Source organism: Schistocerca cancellata, chromosome 2 (genome assembly GCF_023864275.1).
Source record: "Schistocerca cancellata isolate TAMUIC-IGC-003103 chromosome 2, iqSchCanc2.1, whole genome shotgun sequence".
In the NCBI taxonomy this organism is placed as follows: domain Eukaryota; kingdom Metazoa; phylum Arthropoda; class Insecta; order Orthoptera; family Acrididae; genus Schistocerca; species Schistocerca cancellata.
Window position 1 is genome coordinate 15,797,377 of NC_064627.1, and position 18,168 is coordinate 15,815,544.

At 37.9% G+C, this 18,168-nt stretch overlaps 1 protein-coding gene across 1 annotated transcript in view; it reads right to left on the reverse strand.

The window, feature by feature from the left end:
- Nucleotides 1–18,168, reverse strand: part of LOC126163202 (dynein axonemal heavy chain 3) — a 1,221,238-nt gene that overhangs the window by 1,108,325 nt on the left and 94,745 nt on the right. Inside the window, exons 8-9 of the mRNA XM_049920156.1 lie at nucleotides 13,837–14,051; nucleotides 12,641–12,831 (exon numbers count right to left, since the gene is read on the reverse strand). Of these exons, the coding sequence (XP_049776113.1) occupies nucleotides 12,641–12,831; nucleotides 13,837–14,051 (406 nt within the window). The remainder of the gene's footprint in view (nucleotides 1–12,640; nucleotides 12,832–13,836; nucleotides 14,052–18,168) is intronic.

Consider the following 18,168-nt stretch of genomic DNA (forward strand, 5'->3'; position numbering starts at 1 on the left):
AAGAAAGTATCCCTTACAGCAAGGAACTCTAGTTTTATGGATAATTACTTGCAAACTCATGTTACACACACACACACACACACACACACACACACACACACACACACACACACACACAAAAAATCATACTAGCACACATTCAAAAATTCTTCTATGGGTTAAAAGGAGTTGTCAAAGAGATGTCGTTTCAATTTTCATATGAACTTAGCAATGGATGACTAATGATCTCACTCTTTTGTTGGCCACACCACAGCTGGGTGATGGGTAGTGTAACTGAATTCTCTTTTGAGTATTATATTTACGAATGCTACTGTTGTTTCCAAACTGTGACTGACTGCAAACTTTATTAAGGAGTAAATATACAATGAGGCTGTTGTAAGGTTGCCCAACTGTCAACAAGAGGTTCTAATGTGGACTCCACACATTATCTTCTTCGCACACTTGTGGGAAAGAAACACGTTTCTCCTCAATGACAAGTTATCCCAGGACTTGATGCCGTAAGATATTAGTGAATGAAAGCACAAGAAATATAAGTAAAATTACTTATATTTTCATCTCTTACCAGTGTATTTTGCAAGCGATCAGCCATCCACATATTCCTGTGAATCTGTTTTAGTTTTCCTGTTGTCTTACTTAGACTACCTGACAGTTTTAGAATACCTGAACAATTTTAACACTGTCTTAATTTTAACACTGTCTTACACAATGTCAGCTAGCATGATTGTGTAAGTGATCACAGGCAAGACTGGGGGGGAGAGAGAGTGTGTGTGTGTGATTTCATCTAAGATGGCTTTTTTTCTCTTTCCTTGCAATTTGTGCATTTTAACCACATTTGTTTCTACTAATTTCATATGGGCACTGATAACCACATTGTTGAGTGCCTGTAACCCACAAACAGAAGTTACAAAGTAAAAATATTGAAGCACATTTGTAATATGTGACTTTCAGTTCAACATAAACACCTAGGAATAGGGAATATTATTTTATTTGTTGACTGTTTTGTAGAGAAGATTGTTATGTAGAGAAGTTACGCAGGGAAGTCTTGTTGAAGTTTAGGTTGAGACTGCCTAAGTAAGTTATTTCAAGGGAGATGTCATGGTTTCTGCATAGAAAAATATTTCCAGTACCTTCAAGGAGCTAAGTAGTGAGGCTGGTTGGTTAGTATGTGTTATATTGGTTGGTTGATATGAGTTACCACCCTTCCTGTAAAAGGATCTGACAATAGCGTACATCGGTCTGTCTGGAAATATCTCCTGTGATAATGATGTTTTGTAGAATTATATTAGGAAATCAGACAATAAAAGCAGTTGATGAGTTATGCTATTTGGAAACCAAAATAAATGATAGTGGCCAGAATACAGAGGATAAATACGTAATGGCAATAGCACAGAAAGCATTTCACAATCAATGCCTTCTCTGCATGATAGAAAAGGAGATACTATCGAAGACAGTGCTACCAAAGCAGAGTTACTAAATGCAGCCTTCCGAAATGCCTTCACAAAAGATGACAAAGTAAATAGTCCAGAATTCGAATCAAGAACAGCTGGCAACATGAAGGTAGAAGTACATATCCTAAGAGTAGTGAAGCAACTTAAATTGCTTAATAAAAGCAAGGCTTCTGGTCCAGACTGTATACCAATTAGGTTCCCTTCATAGTATGCTGATGCATTAGCTCCATACTTAACGATCATATACAACCATTCACTCAATGAAAGATCCGTATCCAAAGACTGGAAAGTTGCACAGGTAACACCAATATTCAAGAAAGGTAATAGGAGTAATCCACTTAATTACAGGCCCATATCATTAACATCAATATGCAGCAGGATTCTGGAACATATATTGTGTTCAAACATTATGAATTACCTCAAAGAAAATGGTCTATTGACACACAGTCAACATGGGTTTAGAAAACATCATTCTTGTGAAACACAACTAGCTCTTTACTCGCATGAAGTGTTGAGTGCTATTAACAAGGGATTTTAGATCAATTCTGTATTTGTGGATTTCCAGAAGGCTTTTGACACTGTACCGCACAAGCAGCTTATAGTAAAATTGCGTGCTTATGGAATTTCATCTCAGTTATGTGACTGGATTTGTGACTTCCTATCAGAGAGGTCACACTTCATAGTAGTTGACAGAAAGTCATCAAGTAAAACAGAAGTGATTTCTGGCATTCCCCAAGGTAGTGTTATAGGCCCTTTGCTGTTCCCTATCTATATAAACAATTTGGGAGACGATATGAGCAGCTGTCTTAGGTTGTTTGCAGTTAACACTGTCGTTTATCGACTAATAAAGTCATCAGAAGATCAAAACAAATTGCAAAACAATTAAGAGAAGATATCTGAATGGTGTGAAAATTGGCAGTTGACCCTAAATAACGAAAAGTGTGAGGTCATCCACACGAGTGCTAAAAGGAATACGTTAAACATCGGTTACACGATAACTCAGTCAAATATAAAGGCTCTAAATACAACTAAATACCTAGGAATTACAATTACAATTACGACAACACACAGCAAATGTTGTGGGGAAGGCTAACCAAAGATTGTGTTTTTATTGGCAGGACACTTCGAAAATGTAACAGATCTACTAAGGAGACTGCCTACACTATGCTTGCCCATCCTCTTTTAGAATGCTGCAGCGCGGTGTGGGATCCTTACCAGATAGGACTGACAGAGTACATCACAAAAGTTCTAAGAAGGGAAAAACATTTTGTATTATCATGAAATATGGGAGAGAGTGTCACTGAAATGATAAAGGATTTGGGCTGAAAAACACGAAAAGAAAGGCGTTTTTCGTCGCGATGGAATCTTCTCATGAAATTCCAATCACCAACTTTCTCCTCTGAATGTGGAAATATTTTGTTGACACTGACCTGCATAGGGAGAAATGATCACCAAGATAAAATAAGGGAAGTCAGAGCTCATACGGAAAGATATATGTGTTCATTCTTTCCGCGCACTATACGAGGTTGGAATAATAGAGAATTGCGAAGGTGGTTTGATGAACCCTCTGCCAGCCACTTACATGCGATTTGCAGAGTATTCATGTAGATGTAGATGTAAAAGAAGAATTTGTTAACATCTAATATAAATTTAACTCTGAGGAAGTCTTCTCTGTAGGTATGTGTACGAAGTGTATGCTTGTATGGAGGTGAAAGATAGACAATAACGAGTTCTGAAAACATGACAACAGTAGCTTTTGAAACGAGGTGCTGCACAAGTATGTTGAAAATCAGATTGGTAGTTTGAATAAATAATGAGGAGGAACATCCATGTAAAGAATTGAAAGAGCTGTTCAAAAGATTATGTTTCAGATGTTTTTTGAATTTAGTCATATTCCCAGTCACAGATTTAAGATGAACTAGAAGTTTATTACATAGTTTTATGCTTGAATAACATACTCCTTTCTGTACCATGTGGAAATTTTTTATATCTGTCTGAAGATCATGTTAACTTCTTGCATCTCGATCATGATATTCGCTGTTTTGTAAACTGTATGATTTGTTCAAAAAGAACATTAGTAACAGACTGTATTGGCATGCCATGGTGAGGATCCCCATCTGTTGGAATAAATTTCCACAAGAGCATCTAGGATGCACTGTACCCATAATTACGATTATTCTCTTCGGTATAATGAAGTTTCTCTTTGCACGTGCCCCAGAACAAGATGCCGTATGTCACAGGAATATGAGTGAATGGAAATATCCAAAGTATGCAGCTTTGATTGTTTCCAAGTCACAAACAGATGACACTGAGTGAATGGCAAATGCTGCCGAATTCAGTCTTTTAGATGGGTCGAGTCCACAGCTCGTGGTCTCACGGTAGCATTCTCGCTTCCCGAGCACAGGGTCCCGGGTTCGATTCCCGGCGAGCTCAGGGATTTTCACCTGCCTCGAGAGGACTGGGTGTTGTGTCATCTTCATCATCATCATCATCATCATCAGTCACCCCCTTTATGGTGGAAGGAAGGCAACGGCGAACCACCTCTGCTAGGACCTCGCCTAGTATGGCAGTGCGGGTCTCCCGCATTGTCTCCTACATTCTGTCAAGGAGTATGGGATTTCATCGTCTTCATCATATGGATCAATGATGTGAACTGCACAGTTTAGATTGTTGTTAATGTGTAATCCCAGGAATTTGGACTCAACACTCAATATTTCTTTGTCACCACACTTTCATTTCAATGATTTCCTGTTTTTTGTTTCTGTCTGAAACTGAATGAAATGAGTCTTGATTACATTGAGGGACAGACCATTTGAAGTAAGTGGTTGCATTCTCTAACATAATGGTTGCGTCATCTGCAAACAAGTGAAGTGTGCTTTTAGTGTCATGCACCATGGCAGTTCGTTGATAAAGATTAGGAAAAGTAAGGGACTAAGCACAGAACCTTGTGGTACTCCACATTTCACTGTGCCCCAATCAGAGCAGGTAGGTGCCATTGCAGAATTATTCAATACTGTCTACAGCTAGATATGATACAAGCCACATCCATACTTTATCACACAAGCCATTGTGCTCAGCCTTCATAAGCAGAATTTTGTCATCTGCACAGTGGAATGATGTAGACAGATCACAAAAGATTCCACATGATGACATTTTATTGTTTACAGATTCAAGAGGTTAGCTGACAAATAGGAAAATGGCATTGTTATTGCATTTGAAGTAGAATTCATACCAAATAAAGTTTCGAAAAGAGAATTTTCACTTATCTAATCAAGTATATCAAATACACCTGTGCACAGAAACTAATTAAAATTTGTTACAAGATTACTTTTTTAATGCCTCTTCCACAGATTTGTAGTTAAGTACTAGAATCACATCAGTTGACTGCAGTTTTTACTTCAAGAGAAATAACCATCTGGCTTGGAATTAAATTCAATTATTTTGATTTATTGTCCCCCCCCCCCCCCCCCCCCCCATGAACCATGGCCCTGGCCTCTCAACAGATACCCCTCCACTGTGGTTGCACCTACATTACAGCTATCTGTATCGATGAGGCCCGCTAAGACAGAGATTTAGGAACCAGGTTTTAAATTATAAGACATTTCCAGGGGCAGATGCGGACTCAGACCACAATCTATTGGTTATGAACTGTAGATTAAAACTCGAGAAACTCCAAAAAGGTGGGAATTTAAGGAGATGGGACTTGGATAAACTGACACAACCAGAGGTTGTAGAGAGTGTCAGGGAGAGCATTAGGGAATGATTGACAAGAATAAGGTTCAAATGGTTCAAATGGCTCTGAGCACTATGGGACTCAACTGCTGTGGTCATAAGTCCCCTAGAACTTAGAACTACTTAAACCTAACTAACCTAAGGACATCACACACATCCATGCCCGAGGCAGGATTCGAACCTGCGACCGTAGCAGTCCCGCGGTTCCGGACTGCAGCGCCTTTAACCGCTCGGCCACTCCGGCCGGCCAAGAATAAGGGAAAGAAATATAGTAGAAGAAGAATGGGTAGTTTTGAGGGGTGAAATAGTGAAGGCGGCAGAGGGTCAAGTAGGTAAAAAGATGAGGGCTAGTAGAAATCCTAGGGTAACAGAAAATATACTGAATTTAATTGATGAAAGGAGAAAATATAAAAATGCAGTAAATGAAGCAGACAAAAAGGAATACAAACATCACACAAATGAGATCGACAGGAAGTGCAAAATGGGGATGGCTAGAGGACAAATGTAAGGATGTAGAGGCATATCACACTAGGGGTGAGATAGATAATGCCTACAGGAAAATTAAATAGACTTTTGGAGAAAAGGGAAATGCTTGTATGAATATCAACAGCTCAGATGGAAACCCAGTTCTAAGCAAAGAAAAGAAAGCAGAAAGGTGGTAGGGTCTGTACAAGGGTGTTGTACTTGAGGACAATATTATGGAGGACAATATTATGGAAATGGTAGAGGATGTAGATGAAGATGAAATGGGAGATATGATGCTGCGTGAAGAGTTTGACAGAGCACTGAAAGATCTAAGCCGAAACAAGGCCCCGGGAGCAAAAGGCTATTTACAATTTGTACAGAAACCAGATGGCAATTACAAGAGTTGAGGGGCATGAAAGGGATGCAGTGGTTGGGAAGGGACTGAGACAGCGTTGTAGCCTATCCCTGATGTTATTCAATCTGTATATTGAGAAAGGATTAAAGGAAACAAAGGAAAAAATCGGAGTAGGAATTAAAATCCATGGAGAAGAAATAAAAACTTTGAGGTTTTCCGATGACACTGTAATTCTTTCAGAGACAACAAAGGACATGGAAGAGCAGCTGAACAGAATGGACAGTGTCTTGAAAGGAGGAGACAAGATAAACATCAAAAAAAGCAAAATGAGGATAATGGAATGTAGTAAAATTAAATCGGGTGATGCTGAGGGTATCAGATTAGGAAATGAGACTCTTAACGTAGTAAATGAGTTTTGCTATTTGGGGAGGAAAATTACTGATGATGGTCGAACTAGAGAGGATATAAAATGTAAACTGGCAATGGCAAGGAAAGCGTTTCTGAAGACGAGAAATTTGTTGACATCGAGTATAGATTTAAGTGTCAGGAAGTCGTTTCTGAAATTATTTGTATCGAGTGTGGCAATGTATGGAAGTGAAACGTGGACAATAAATAATTTGAACAAGAAGAGAATAGAAGCTTTCGAAATGTGGTGCCACAGAAGAATGCTGAATATTAGAAGGGTAGATCACATAACTAATAAGGAGGTATTGAATAGAATCAGGGAGAAGATAATTTTGTTGCACAAATTGACTAGGAGAAGGGATCGCTTGGTAAGACATATTCTGAGGCATCAAGGGATCATCCATTTAGTATTGGAGAGCAATCTGGAGGGTAAAAATTGTAGAGGGAGACCAAGAGATGAATACACTAAACAGATTCAGAAGTATGTAGGTTGCAGTAGGTACTGGGAGATGAGGAAGGTTGCACAGGATAGAGTAGCATGGAGAGCTGCATCAAACCAGTCTCTGGACTGAAGACAACAGTAATAACAACGATGTATTGTAATCATAAAGAATTCAAGCTGATTCTTTTTCCTTTAATTTGTATTGGACACAACAAATGCATTCCAAAACACAAATGCAATTACATGGAAAAAGATTTTCTATTTTTGCTCTTTCCCCCTCCAAACAGCTGCCAAGCTAGTGGCTAAGTATCATTGTGTGTAACAATTGCTGATGTATTCAATACATCTTTTTATCTTGACTTTCACTTTGAGGTTGTCTACAGTGGATGAGATAGAAATTGGTTTGAGTTTACGGTACTCAATTTTGAACTTCTTAGTGCCTATACAAATTTCTTGTTGGGTGGATGAACTTACAATTTTTCCTTTAAAGTTGTTACAAGATCAGTGATTGTCACGAGATAAAATGATTCCAATTTAAAAACATAATACAGTTACTTTGGTTGAATGTAGATAATTTAGGTATACAGGTGTGTGTGTGTGTGTGTGTGTGTGTGTGTGTGTGAGATTCGTACCCTTCCTTCGCGATCTTGTTTGCGTGTCTGTTAACATCTCTCATCACCTCTTGTCTTTATTGGGATATTACCGTCACTCCTTTTTTTCCATTGTATCAGAATTACCCATTGCCATATCACTCATCCACTGTCATATGTAACAAAACTGATGCCTTACTGACACCACACAAATGTTTAAAACTGATGCAACATTCATGCAGTCAAGGCATTCTGCAGCTTACTATAGGAGTGAACTCTTCAATAAACACATTACACTTGACTAAAATATGGCATAGACAACATGCATCACATGTCTCCTCTTGCTGCAGTAGTAGTCCACTTGCCAACTGGGACGAGTGCCACTTATGAAGTCTACTGAGAATTACTTCCACACATCACTGTGACTGGAGTAAAAGTACACTCAGGCCACACTGGTGATTTCACAGACAACAGATTACTGCCACTCCTCATCAGTCGCCGAGTGTATCACAGGTGGACAATGCATCTCTTTGACAGTGGTATTGTGGTACAGTGTGTTACTCTTGTGCCTTGTCAAACAGTAAGTATACAAGTTAATATCCTGGGAACCTCAAGTTGTCTTCTTCTAACTTCTTGTGGCACCCATCACAAAACCATTTCAGTGTGACTTGCCAGCATTCATCATCAGATTGTCCATAGATAGAAAAGAATCTGGCAGTATGTGATCACTTAACATCCCCTCTAGCTTGGATGCACACACTGATTTGGCTGGGAAGTGTGTCTCAAAGTTGTATTCTCTCCTGCTGTAAGCCAGCTCACAATGTGATAACACAATACTGACACATGAGAGATAACACGTGATGGTGCAAGATGTCCGTGACATACTGCTGTGCTGTCAGACTTCTTTCAAGGATTAACACCCGCATCCTGAGCCAAGTGCTGGCAATCGTGATTGAAGCACATCAGAGGATGGCATTACTTTCTGAGTCTGACATAGCTTCTTATATGAAGCAACTTATTTTAAATTTACTCTGTGCTCTTTAGTATAGACATGTTAATTTTGGGCATGTTTATTTGTCAGGCACAGTTCGATGTCTATTAGCTGTCTAGAGTATATTTTCACCACCTTTAGTATGGATAGGAACTGTGATTGCTGTGTTCAGACGGGAACTGAGTTGGTGACCGTTTATTCACAGTTCTAGGCAGTGTCGTCTTTGGTCACACAGCTGAAGCTGCAGCCTATGGGCATCACACACACACCCACGCACGCACACACGCGCGCGCGCCCACACACACACACACACACACACACACACACAACACACAGAGAGAGAGAGAGAGAGAGAGAGAGAGAGAGAGAGAGAGAGAGAGAGAGAGAGAGTACAAATGTGACCTACTCCCTACAATACTTGTTTCTGCTTTCAAACAGTCATCTCAGTTTTTCTCAACCAGTATAGTTTTCAGTTTTGTAGCAAATTAAAGTTTGTGTGTGTGTGTGTGTGTGTGTGTGTGTGTGTGTGTGTGTATGAACTATGCCAAAAGCTAATGTCTCAGACGTCCAGTACTACTTATCATTATCCAGGTTTATTGGGTATGTATGTAGACTAACTCGTCAAGTTATCTGGGGCAAAGACAATCATGTCTCCTGCCTTTACATTGATTTTGTATGTCTCCATACCTACAGACACAGACATTTCATATGCTCTTGTGATCTGTAGTAATGATTATCTGTATCAGATAGCAAGATATGAATGAAAACGAAAACCCTCCACCTAGGATAAATACCCAACATATGGCATTAAATTTGTAAAAGAAGAATTTCACTTTATTAATTCTTTTTGTTAAGTTAGGAATATACTCAGAATTTTAAGTTCTTTTTCAAGCAAGAAAAATATGGTAACTTCCGATGTTATGAAAGATGGTAGTCCAGCTAAATTTTTTCCAGGTTTCCAAGTTAGCAAATATACAGATATTTGAATATATTGTGCAGTCACTATTTTGAGCCAATCACATTCTTTTAACTAAATGACTCTGTGCACAGTACATACCACGCAACCATACAACTGCATCAGTTTCCTCGTGTAGTAGGTCAGTAGTGTGATGGTGGGAGCAATCTCTGTGCTTTTCAACATCTGCTCAACTTCCACCTGGGGAAACATGGGTTCATATGACATAGAGAGAGAGACAAGTGCGAGCAGTAAATGTCGTGTGACTAGGGCCTCCCACTGGGTTGACCATTCATTCACCGGGTGCAACTCTTTCCATCTGACGCCACTTCGGTGACCTGCACATCGATGGGGATGAAATGATGATGATTAGGGCAACACAACACCTAGCCCCTGAGTGGAGAAAATCTCCGACCCAGCCGGGAATCAAATCCGGGCCCTTAGGATTGACATTCTGTCACGCTGACCACTCAACTACTGGGGGCAGACAGGTGCGAGCAGTGTAGCAATCTGTTGGAGAGAAACAAAACAGTTCTTTAATACTCCACTGAACATGGACAATCATCGTTTGTGTACCCTCATCTCTCATGTGGCTCGGCATCGTCTCGTAATATTTCTTCCCAGTGTGACAGGAAAGACTGGTCTAGAGACCGGCCTGTGACATATGCACGTCACTTGGGTGGCGATGTGCTGAAATCTGTGTCGCTGACCCGCCAGGCTCTAAGCTGGCAGAGACAGTCACAGACCACATCGTGAGCTGTCTACAAGGTGCAAAAGGTGACTCGTGTCATACCTGGCAATGTCCTAGTGGCATGTCGGCATGTAGTGCCACCCACAGAGGTCAACCTTCGAGTGAGGGCTGTGGCACTGCATCGCAGTTATAATATGAAGTTTGTAGCTGTGTCTGACATGGACTGGGTGCAGCAACACTGCCCTGCTGTCTGGATTGATGACGTGCTAGTCCTGGGAGTTTAAATACCTGTGTCCAACACTGCCTGTAACGGAAGAAGCCGTATTTCAGTGTCACGCAGAAGCACTCGAATGCTAACCGGTGACAGAGGTCTTGGCATCGCCTTACAGTAGTGAGTCGAACCACAGAAACTTTCTCAATGGTAGTCAGTGTCTCATCCGTCAACCAGCGGAAGTTCAATCTGGAAACTTCAGATCGGGGAGGTCGTCATCTGGCAATGGTCAGTGCTTGAGATTCAGCACTCTGTCCATGGCATCAAGCACTAGCTGTGGTCTAGGCTGTTACATCTGTAATCGATTACTCTGTAATTCAAATAAAGCAAATGAAAACACAAACTAATTATGATATTCATTTAGGTGTAAACAGTAAATCAGTAAAGCTGTTAAGCTTTCATCTTGATTTCAAATTACATTTGGAGGACATATTGGCCTGCTCTGCAAGAGAACAGTGGAGACTCACAGATGTAGCACTAATGAGTATCTAAGGATACTCTGTTCTTTTCCAGCCAAATATCTCTTACAGCATATTGATACGAAGACAGCCTTCTTATATTGGTGAAATTCTTGGGGTAATAATAATAACCAGAACAAAGAGCAAAATGGATCCTAAAGCAAACTTAATACAAAATGTAGCATTCAATTTGCAACACAGTGACATGTTTCCACAACGTTGCTAAATGTTCAATAATAATCTGGCTCGTTCATATTGTATGTGTGCTGTGAAATGATCACATGCAACCACAGTGTGTTTCAATGGCAATTGGTGACTGCATGTAACTTGCATGAACTACATGAGAGTTCTCAAAATGGAGAAGCATAAGCAATGTTTTCAATTTTCAGTGACATGAGACACACTGTTTGACAATGTTTACTACTGTAATTTGAACTTCAAACATTGTATAAGCATGTACTGTTCTTTCAGTTCATCTATTAAAATCTATAACCCTACATGTGTTCAGGCAGCCATGATGATCCCTCTCCAGTGGTTTTCTTCCACTTCAATGGTCCACATTTGAATGTGCCTTCAGAATATCTCTCTAGGTATGGCTTGCACCTTTAGAAAGACACTGCTGCTAGCGTATCTACACTGCAATCCCAAGAACTCGCCACATAGCACACTGACATTTGAATTCATTACCTGTGTAATGACAATTTAAAAAACCCTTCTGTCCCCTCCGTATCAAACTGAAGGTACTCGCATAAAACGATACGTCTATTGTCATTACTTCATGTCACCAGACAGAACATACACCACACCGTCACAATACAAGAGGCAAACAAGACATTGATATTTTGAGACACAGATGACAAAGACCTGAAATTTACACAAAATAACATGTTTAACAGTATTTAATAAATTTCTGAAACTTGACTTTTATTTCCCTATAATGTTCATAACGCTAAAATTTATGACTTGTTGCTGAAACATTTATTCTGAAAGTGATGGAACTTTGAAAATGAAATGTTTATATTAATTTTTAAAAAGATTGACATATAAATAGCATTATGTTTTTAAGATTTATTCTCTCATTATCAACTGTCTACTTAATGATGCAACATATACTACAGAAAGTATTCAGCAGTTAAAAACAGTGAAACATCTAATGAGCAGTACAACAATGAAGAGAAATTGTACCATATGTAACACAGTAATGAAATAAATTTCAATTCATTCTTCAACTATCTTTGGCTACTGAATACAAAAAGTATTCTGGGCCTTAGTCCATTCAATAGATTAATGTAGGGGTAAATGCCAGAAGCTCTTAATCATTTCTGGCATGTGGTTAACTTGTTCAGAAGCAGTGAATATTGACAAAAATGATTGTTTTCTGGGGTAAAAATGATGGTCTTTGCATGCCTCTCCCTGTTTAACCTAGACACACAGAAAGAGATCTGTGATCATCAAGCTCCACGATTGTGCTCTCTATACAACACAGCCTGCTCTCTCTATTGCAGAACTGACCTTCCAATTCAATATCATAAATGGATTTGGAGCATGCATCTCATACATAAATACATCATTCAGAACCAATATATTTCCATAATAATGCTTAACTCTGAAACAATAAACTATTGGAAACATACAGTATGACAAAAAAGGTCTTCTTCTTTCATCCCTCCTTAGTTTGTGAAAGCCCTCTTGAATTACTTTGTACATATTGTAACACATATGTAATGATGCATGATACTTACCCTTTACTGTGAGTCCTAATTTTTCTTTACATTATAATTCACAATAGAACTTTGTGAATTATCAACTTGCACATGTAATGATGGATGATACTTACCCTTTATTGTGAGTCCTATTTTTATTTACATGATAATCCACAATAAAACTTCGTAAGTCATCAACTTGTTTATATAATGTGTCATTGATCTTATTACAGTCCAGTAATATCAGATGGAGCAAAACATTTCTCCGAAGAAAAATAGAACTCTCTCTAATTTTTTCATAATTCTCAATTTTTTTAGTAAAATCCTGTAACAATACAATAAACTATTATAATATACTGAGTTGCTTGTTAGTAGTTTCTAACTAATTTTGACCTTGCAATATTACATTTTAAGACACAGTTTGAACAGTAAAGTATTGTTCCTAAATAATTTGTCCTGAATGTAAAGCACACCAGTAGGACACTCTTAAAATTAAGTCCACCTTTCTCATTAACACACTGCTCCTCAAAAAATTCAGGAATAACATGTGTGAAGAACAACACAGTCTTAACAAAAGATCCATAAAAATGTATTCAAGAAATGGACAACACACAATTTACACCCTGGAAGATAACTTAATCAAGACAGGCTGCTAGTTAGGTTCCTGCAAGTTATTTTTATAAATTACTGGAAACAAGTGTCAGCTATTTGAAATATTGCACTATGGTGTAATACAACTCCAGTAACCTTTCCTAAAATGTCCACAAATTCACACCTGATTATGAACTCATTAAAAACTGCAGAATTGAAGATATCAGTGGAAGAAAATGCTAACCTAAAAGAGCAAATTTGGAGTTGTTGCATGTTGTATGTTTGGTTAAATTTGAAGACAAGAATGTAAATACAATAAGACAAAAGAAATTATATGGCAGACAGCTCTTTCTAATGGTACATATGGAAAAACATGGTACCAAAATGTAGTGCATTCGAAAACACAACTGATAGCATAATCAGACTAACCTTTACTAAAATGGGAGTTAGCACTTTCTACCACTGATCCCTTCAGTCCTGCTGCCAATGAGATTTGATTGATCAAAATACTACAACTCACTCCTCTGTTTTATTAAAAAAGAAGAACAAGTTCAGACAGTTGGAGAATTAAGAAAGGAGAAAAGTTATTTGCTAAAGTGACACTCTATGAGAAAAGTTTCATGATTCACATTCTTTGGTGTCTGCTGTTAAAAATATTAATATTATGTAGGCCATAGGATAACTTCACTTATTTCTCTAAAAAAAGATGAAAGAAAATACAGGACTCACTGTAGTTTACCTTGAGTGTAGGAAATGGATCAGATTTAAAAAAATCTGCTAACTCCTCACTGGCTTCCCCATTTAAAAGATGCATGTATGGGTCATATGTAACAAGATACTTCTGTGGACCAACAGAATTTTTATCAAAACTTGAGAGAGCTTTTGAAAGAATCTGTTGCACACGATCCTCTTCTTCATACACTGGTTTAAGATATGTTTCTTCATTTCTCATTTCTGTCCAGAACAATATATTTCAACTTTTACATAAATATAAATAGAGCAGATCTGAGGTAACATTTGATAACTGATATGCAATGCTATTAGAGATAAATTTTGAAAGGCATACAAGTAATATATACAAAAATTATACTTATAGCACTAATAAATGTAGAAGGTAAATATGTCACAACAAGATTATTTTGAGAACAGCAGAAGCAAGACATGTATTTTTGATCTGCTGCACAAGGCAGTAGCTACTGAAGGAAAAAGTAACTTGCACATAATAAACAAGGCATGCATCATTCACAAAGACCTTCAGTTCCAGGGTCAGAGTCCATGCAGGGTAGGGTTGTCGATGCGCAGTGACCAATTTTCATCCAAAGCACTGGGCTAGTTCATTTTTCTCTTCAGAAGGGAAGGCTATTTGCCACCTTTCGGTCATTGGGCAATGACAGAATGTATGCTCTGCAATCTTTCTCAAATGATTTTAGGAAACCTATTTGTTAGAAAATTTATTTTCTTCATTTGCATTACGATGTAGAGAAAGCTTTTGACAATGATGACTGGAATACTCTCTTCCAAATTTTGAAAGTGGCAGGGGTAAAATACAGGGAGTGAAAGGCTATTTATAATTTGTACAAAAGCCAGATGGCAGTTATGGGTGTTGAGCACATGAAAGGGAAGCAATGGTTGAGAAGTGAGAGATACAGGGTTGTAGCCTCTCCCCAATGTTATTAAACCTGTATACTGAGAAAGCAGTAGAGAAAACAAAAGAAAAATTTAGAGTTGGAATTAAAATTAAGAGAGAAAAAATAAAATCTTTGAGGTTCACTGATGACATTGTAATTCTGTCAGAGACAGCAAAGGACTTGGAAGAGCAGTGGAATGGAATAGACAGTGTCTTGAAAGGAGGGTATAAGGGGTATAAGATGAACATCAACAAAAGCAAAACAAAGATAATGGATTGTAGCCAAATCAGATCAGGTGATGGTGACAGAATCAGACTAGGAAATGAGAGACTTAAAGTAGCAATTGAATTTTGCAATTTGGGCAGCAAAATAAGTGACGATGGTCAAAGTAGAGAAGATATAAAATGTAGACGGATAATGGGGGGAAAAGTGTTTCGGAAAAAGAGAAATTTGTTAACATAAAGTATAGATTTAACTGTCAGGAAGCCCTTTCTGAAAGTATTTCTATGGAGTGTAGCCATGTATGGAAGTGAAACATGGACAATAAACAGTTTAGACAAGAAGAGAATAGAAGCTTTTGAAGTGTTGTGTGATGGAAGAATGTTGAATATTAGACATATATATCATGTAATTAATGAGAAGGTACTGAATAGAATTGGGAAGAAGAGGAATTTTGGCACAACTTGACTAGAAGAAGGCGTTGGTTGCTAGGACACAATCTGAGGCATCAAGGGATCACCAATTTAGTATTGAAGGGCAGTGTGGAAGATAAAAATTGTAGAGGGAGACCAAGAGACAAATACATTAATCAGATTCAAAAGGATGTAGGGTGCAGTAGTTACTCGGAGATGAAGAGGCTTACACAGGATAGAGCAGCATGTCAACCAGTCTTTGAACTGATGACCACAACAACAGCAACATGTGTTTGAAAATCAAAAAGTGTGCTGTAGTGATTTACTGTTTTTCTTATGCACATATTTGTAAAGTCATTATCACACTTATTGCAAGGAACGGAACATTACATTCTTGTCTCTTATTTGTATATTCCAAAATCATATTCATCTACTCTCAAAAATAAATGTGCCTTAACAAATTTTTCTCTCTTGCTCTGTGTTTTACTCAACCTTTTTCCAATTGTGTAATTCCTCTGTTTTTAATTTTTATGAAAATTGGCATCCTTTCTTCTTTCTCCTTCATACATTATTCTACCTTATGTCATTATTAGCCACCCAATGATGACCTATTTTTGTGCTCAGAGTCTACTGTATTAAATTTTAGTTTTACTCTATCTCACTGTTTGATATTTTCTCCATGGTTGCTTGTTTCGTAAAGTTTATTACTATCCAGACCAGTCAGTAAAATTCAGATAACCATGCTTCTTTTCTTGCTAGCGGACTTGTTCTCCTTTGCAGTGTCTTCAGGGCTAGAGATGAAAAGAGCTGGAATACTTCTTAGTTTTACATATTGACAGACAATATTTCTTGTTTCAACACCAATATGATTAAGCTCCTTTACACATTGTGTAAACAATCATATCACAACTAAGTGTATGTAAATATCACGCTCAACAAGATTACATTTTGACAAACAAAATGATTGACAATGTAAGTTAGAATAACAGTTTTTAAAACTTCTTTTGTTCTTCCTCTATCTTTTCCTATGATGTCACTATTGTTATTGTGAGCGCCATCCAACCACGGCCATGATACACCTCCGAGCAGCAACATCTAAGAACGAGCAGCCCATAGTAGGTGTACCCGCTAAACTCATCATCTTGTCATGCATATATGCTGCACCCATAAACCTTGCATTACCTGCACATAATAATAAACCTTTTCTCTGACAATATGCTGTCCAAAACTTAACTACTAATAAAAACTTTTATTAAATACTACAATCATCCTTCATTGTTTACAAGGACCAAGACTCTAACCCATCATTTTCCCCTAAAAATTATGTGTAACATCTCATATCGTGCTGTATCCTTCCTATTGAGATGAAAGTCATCTTGAAAGTTATTTTCTTTAAATCACTAACGACTTTTAATTCTTTTCATGCTGTTTTACACAACAAATAAACGTCAGCCCTTTTTCTGATAATGCCAACCATTTTCAACCAAAATGCAAACTTTCATTAGAATATGAAAGAAAGGTACAAAGGCATAGATTCCTTTTAGTTTACAAGTCCTACTAATGTATATTCCTTTCTCCAGTTTGGTGACTAGCTCTACAGAATGCGTGTATGTGGTTAATATTATTTTAACACCTATTACTTTCAATGTTTCTTTTCTAAGTTGTACTTATTTTATTTATGTTTGGGACTTATTATTACTTAATTATTTGTGAAAAATCTCCACTTTACTGTACAACATATGGTCGGATGAAATCTTGGCCTTTACATAATTAAACAATCAATAGGCAGAATTTCGACTTGATTAACTACTAGTTCCACCACTACCACTGCAATACTGTAGAGTACACATGGGAGATAAATTAAAAAATCTCATATTAAATCAACCATATTGCCACTTTGGATGTAATAAAGTATTCACTGAGTTGCTGTTGTGATTTAATGTAGTTTATCGATAAACCACTTATGTTGTTGTTGTGGTCTTCAGTCCAGAGACTGGTTTCATGCAGCTCTCCATGCTACTCTATCCTGTGCAAGTTTCTTTATTCCCAGTACCTAGTATCTTTATTCCCAGTACCTACTGCAACCTACAACCTTCTAAATCTGCTTGGTCTCCCTCTACGATTTTTACCCTCCACGCTGCCCTCCAATACTAAGTTGATGATCCCTTGATGCCTCAGAACATGTCCTACCAATCGATCCCTTCTTCTAGTCAAGGTGTGCCACAAATTTCTCTTCTCCCTAATTCCATTCAATACCTCCTCATTAGTTATGTGATCTATCCATCTAATCTTCAGCATTCTACTGTGGCACCACATTTTGAAAGCTTCTATTCTCTTCTTGTCCAAACTATTTATTGTCCACGTTTCACTTCCATACATGGCCACACTCCATACAAATACTTTCAGAAACGACTTCCTGACACTTAAATCTATACTTGATGTTAACAAATTTCTCTTCTTCAGAGACACTTTCCTTGCCATTGCCAGTCTACATTTTATATCTTCTCTACTTCGACCATCCCCAAATAGCAAAACTCATTTACTACTTTAAGAGTCTCATTTCCTAATCTAATACCCTCAGCCTCACCAGATTTCATTCGACTACATTCCATTATCCTCATTTTGCTTTTGTTGATGTTCATCTTATAGCCTCCTTTCAAGACACTTTCCATTCCATTCAGCTGCTCTTCCAGGTCCTTTGCTGTCTCTGACAGAATTACAATGTCATCAGAAAACCTCAAGTTTTTATTTCTTCTCCATCGATTTTAATTCCTACTCCGAATTTTTCTTTTGTTTCCTTTACTGCTTGCT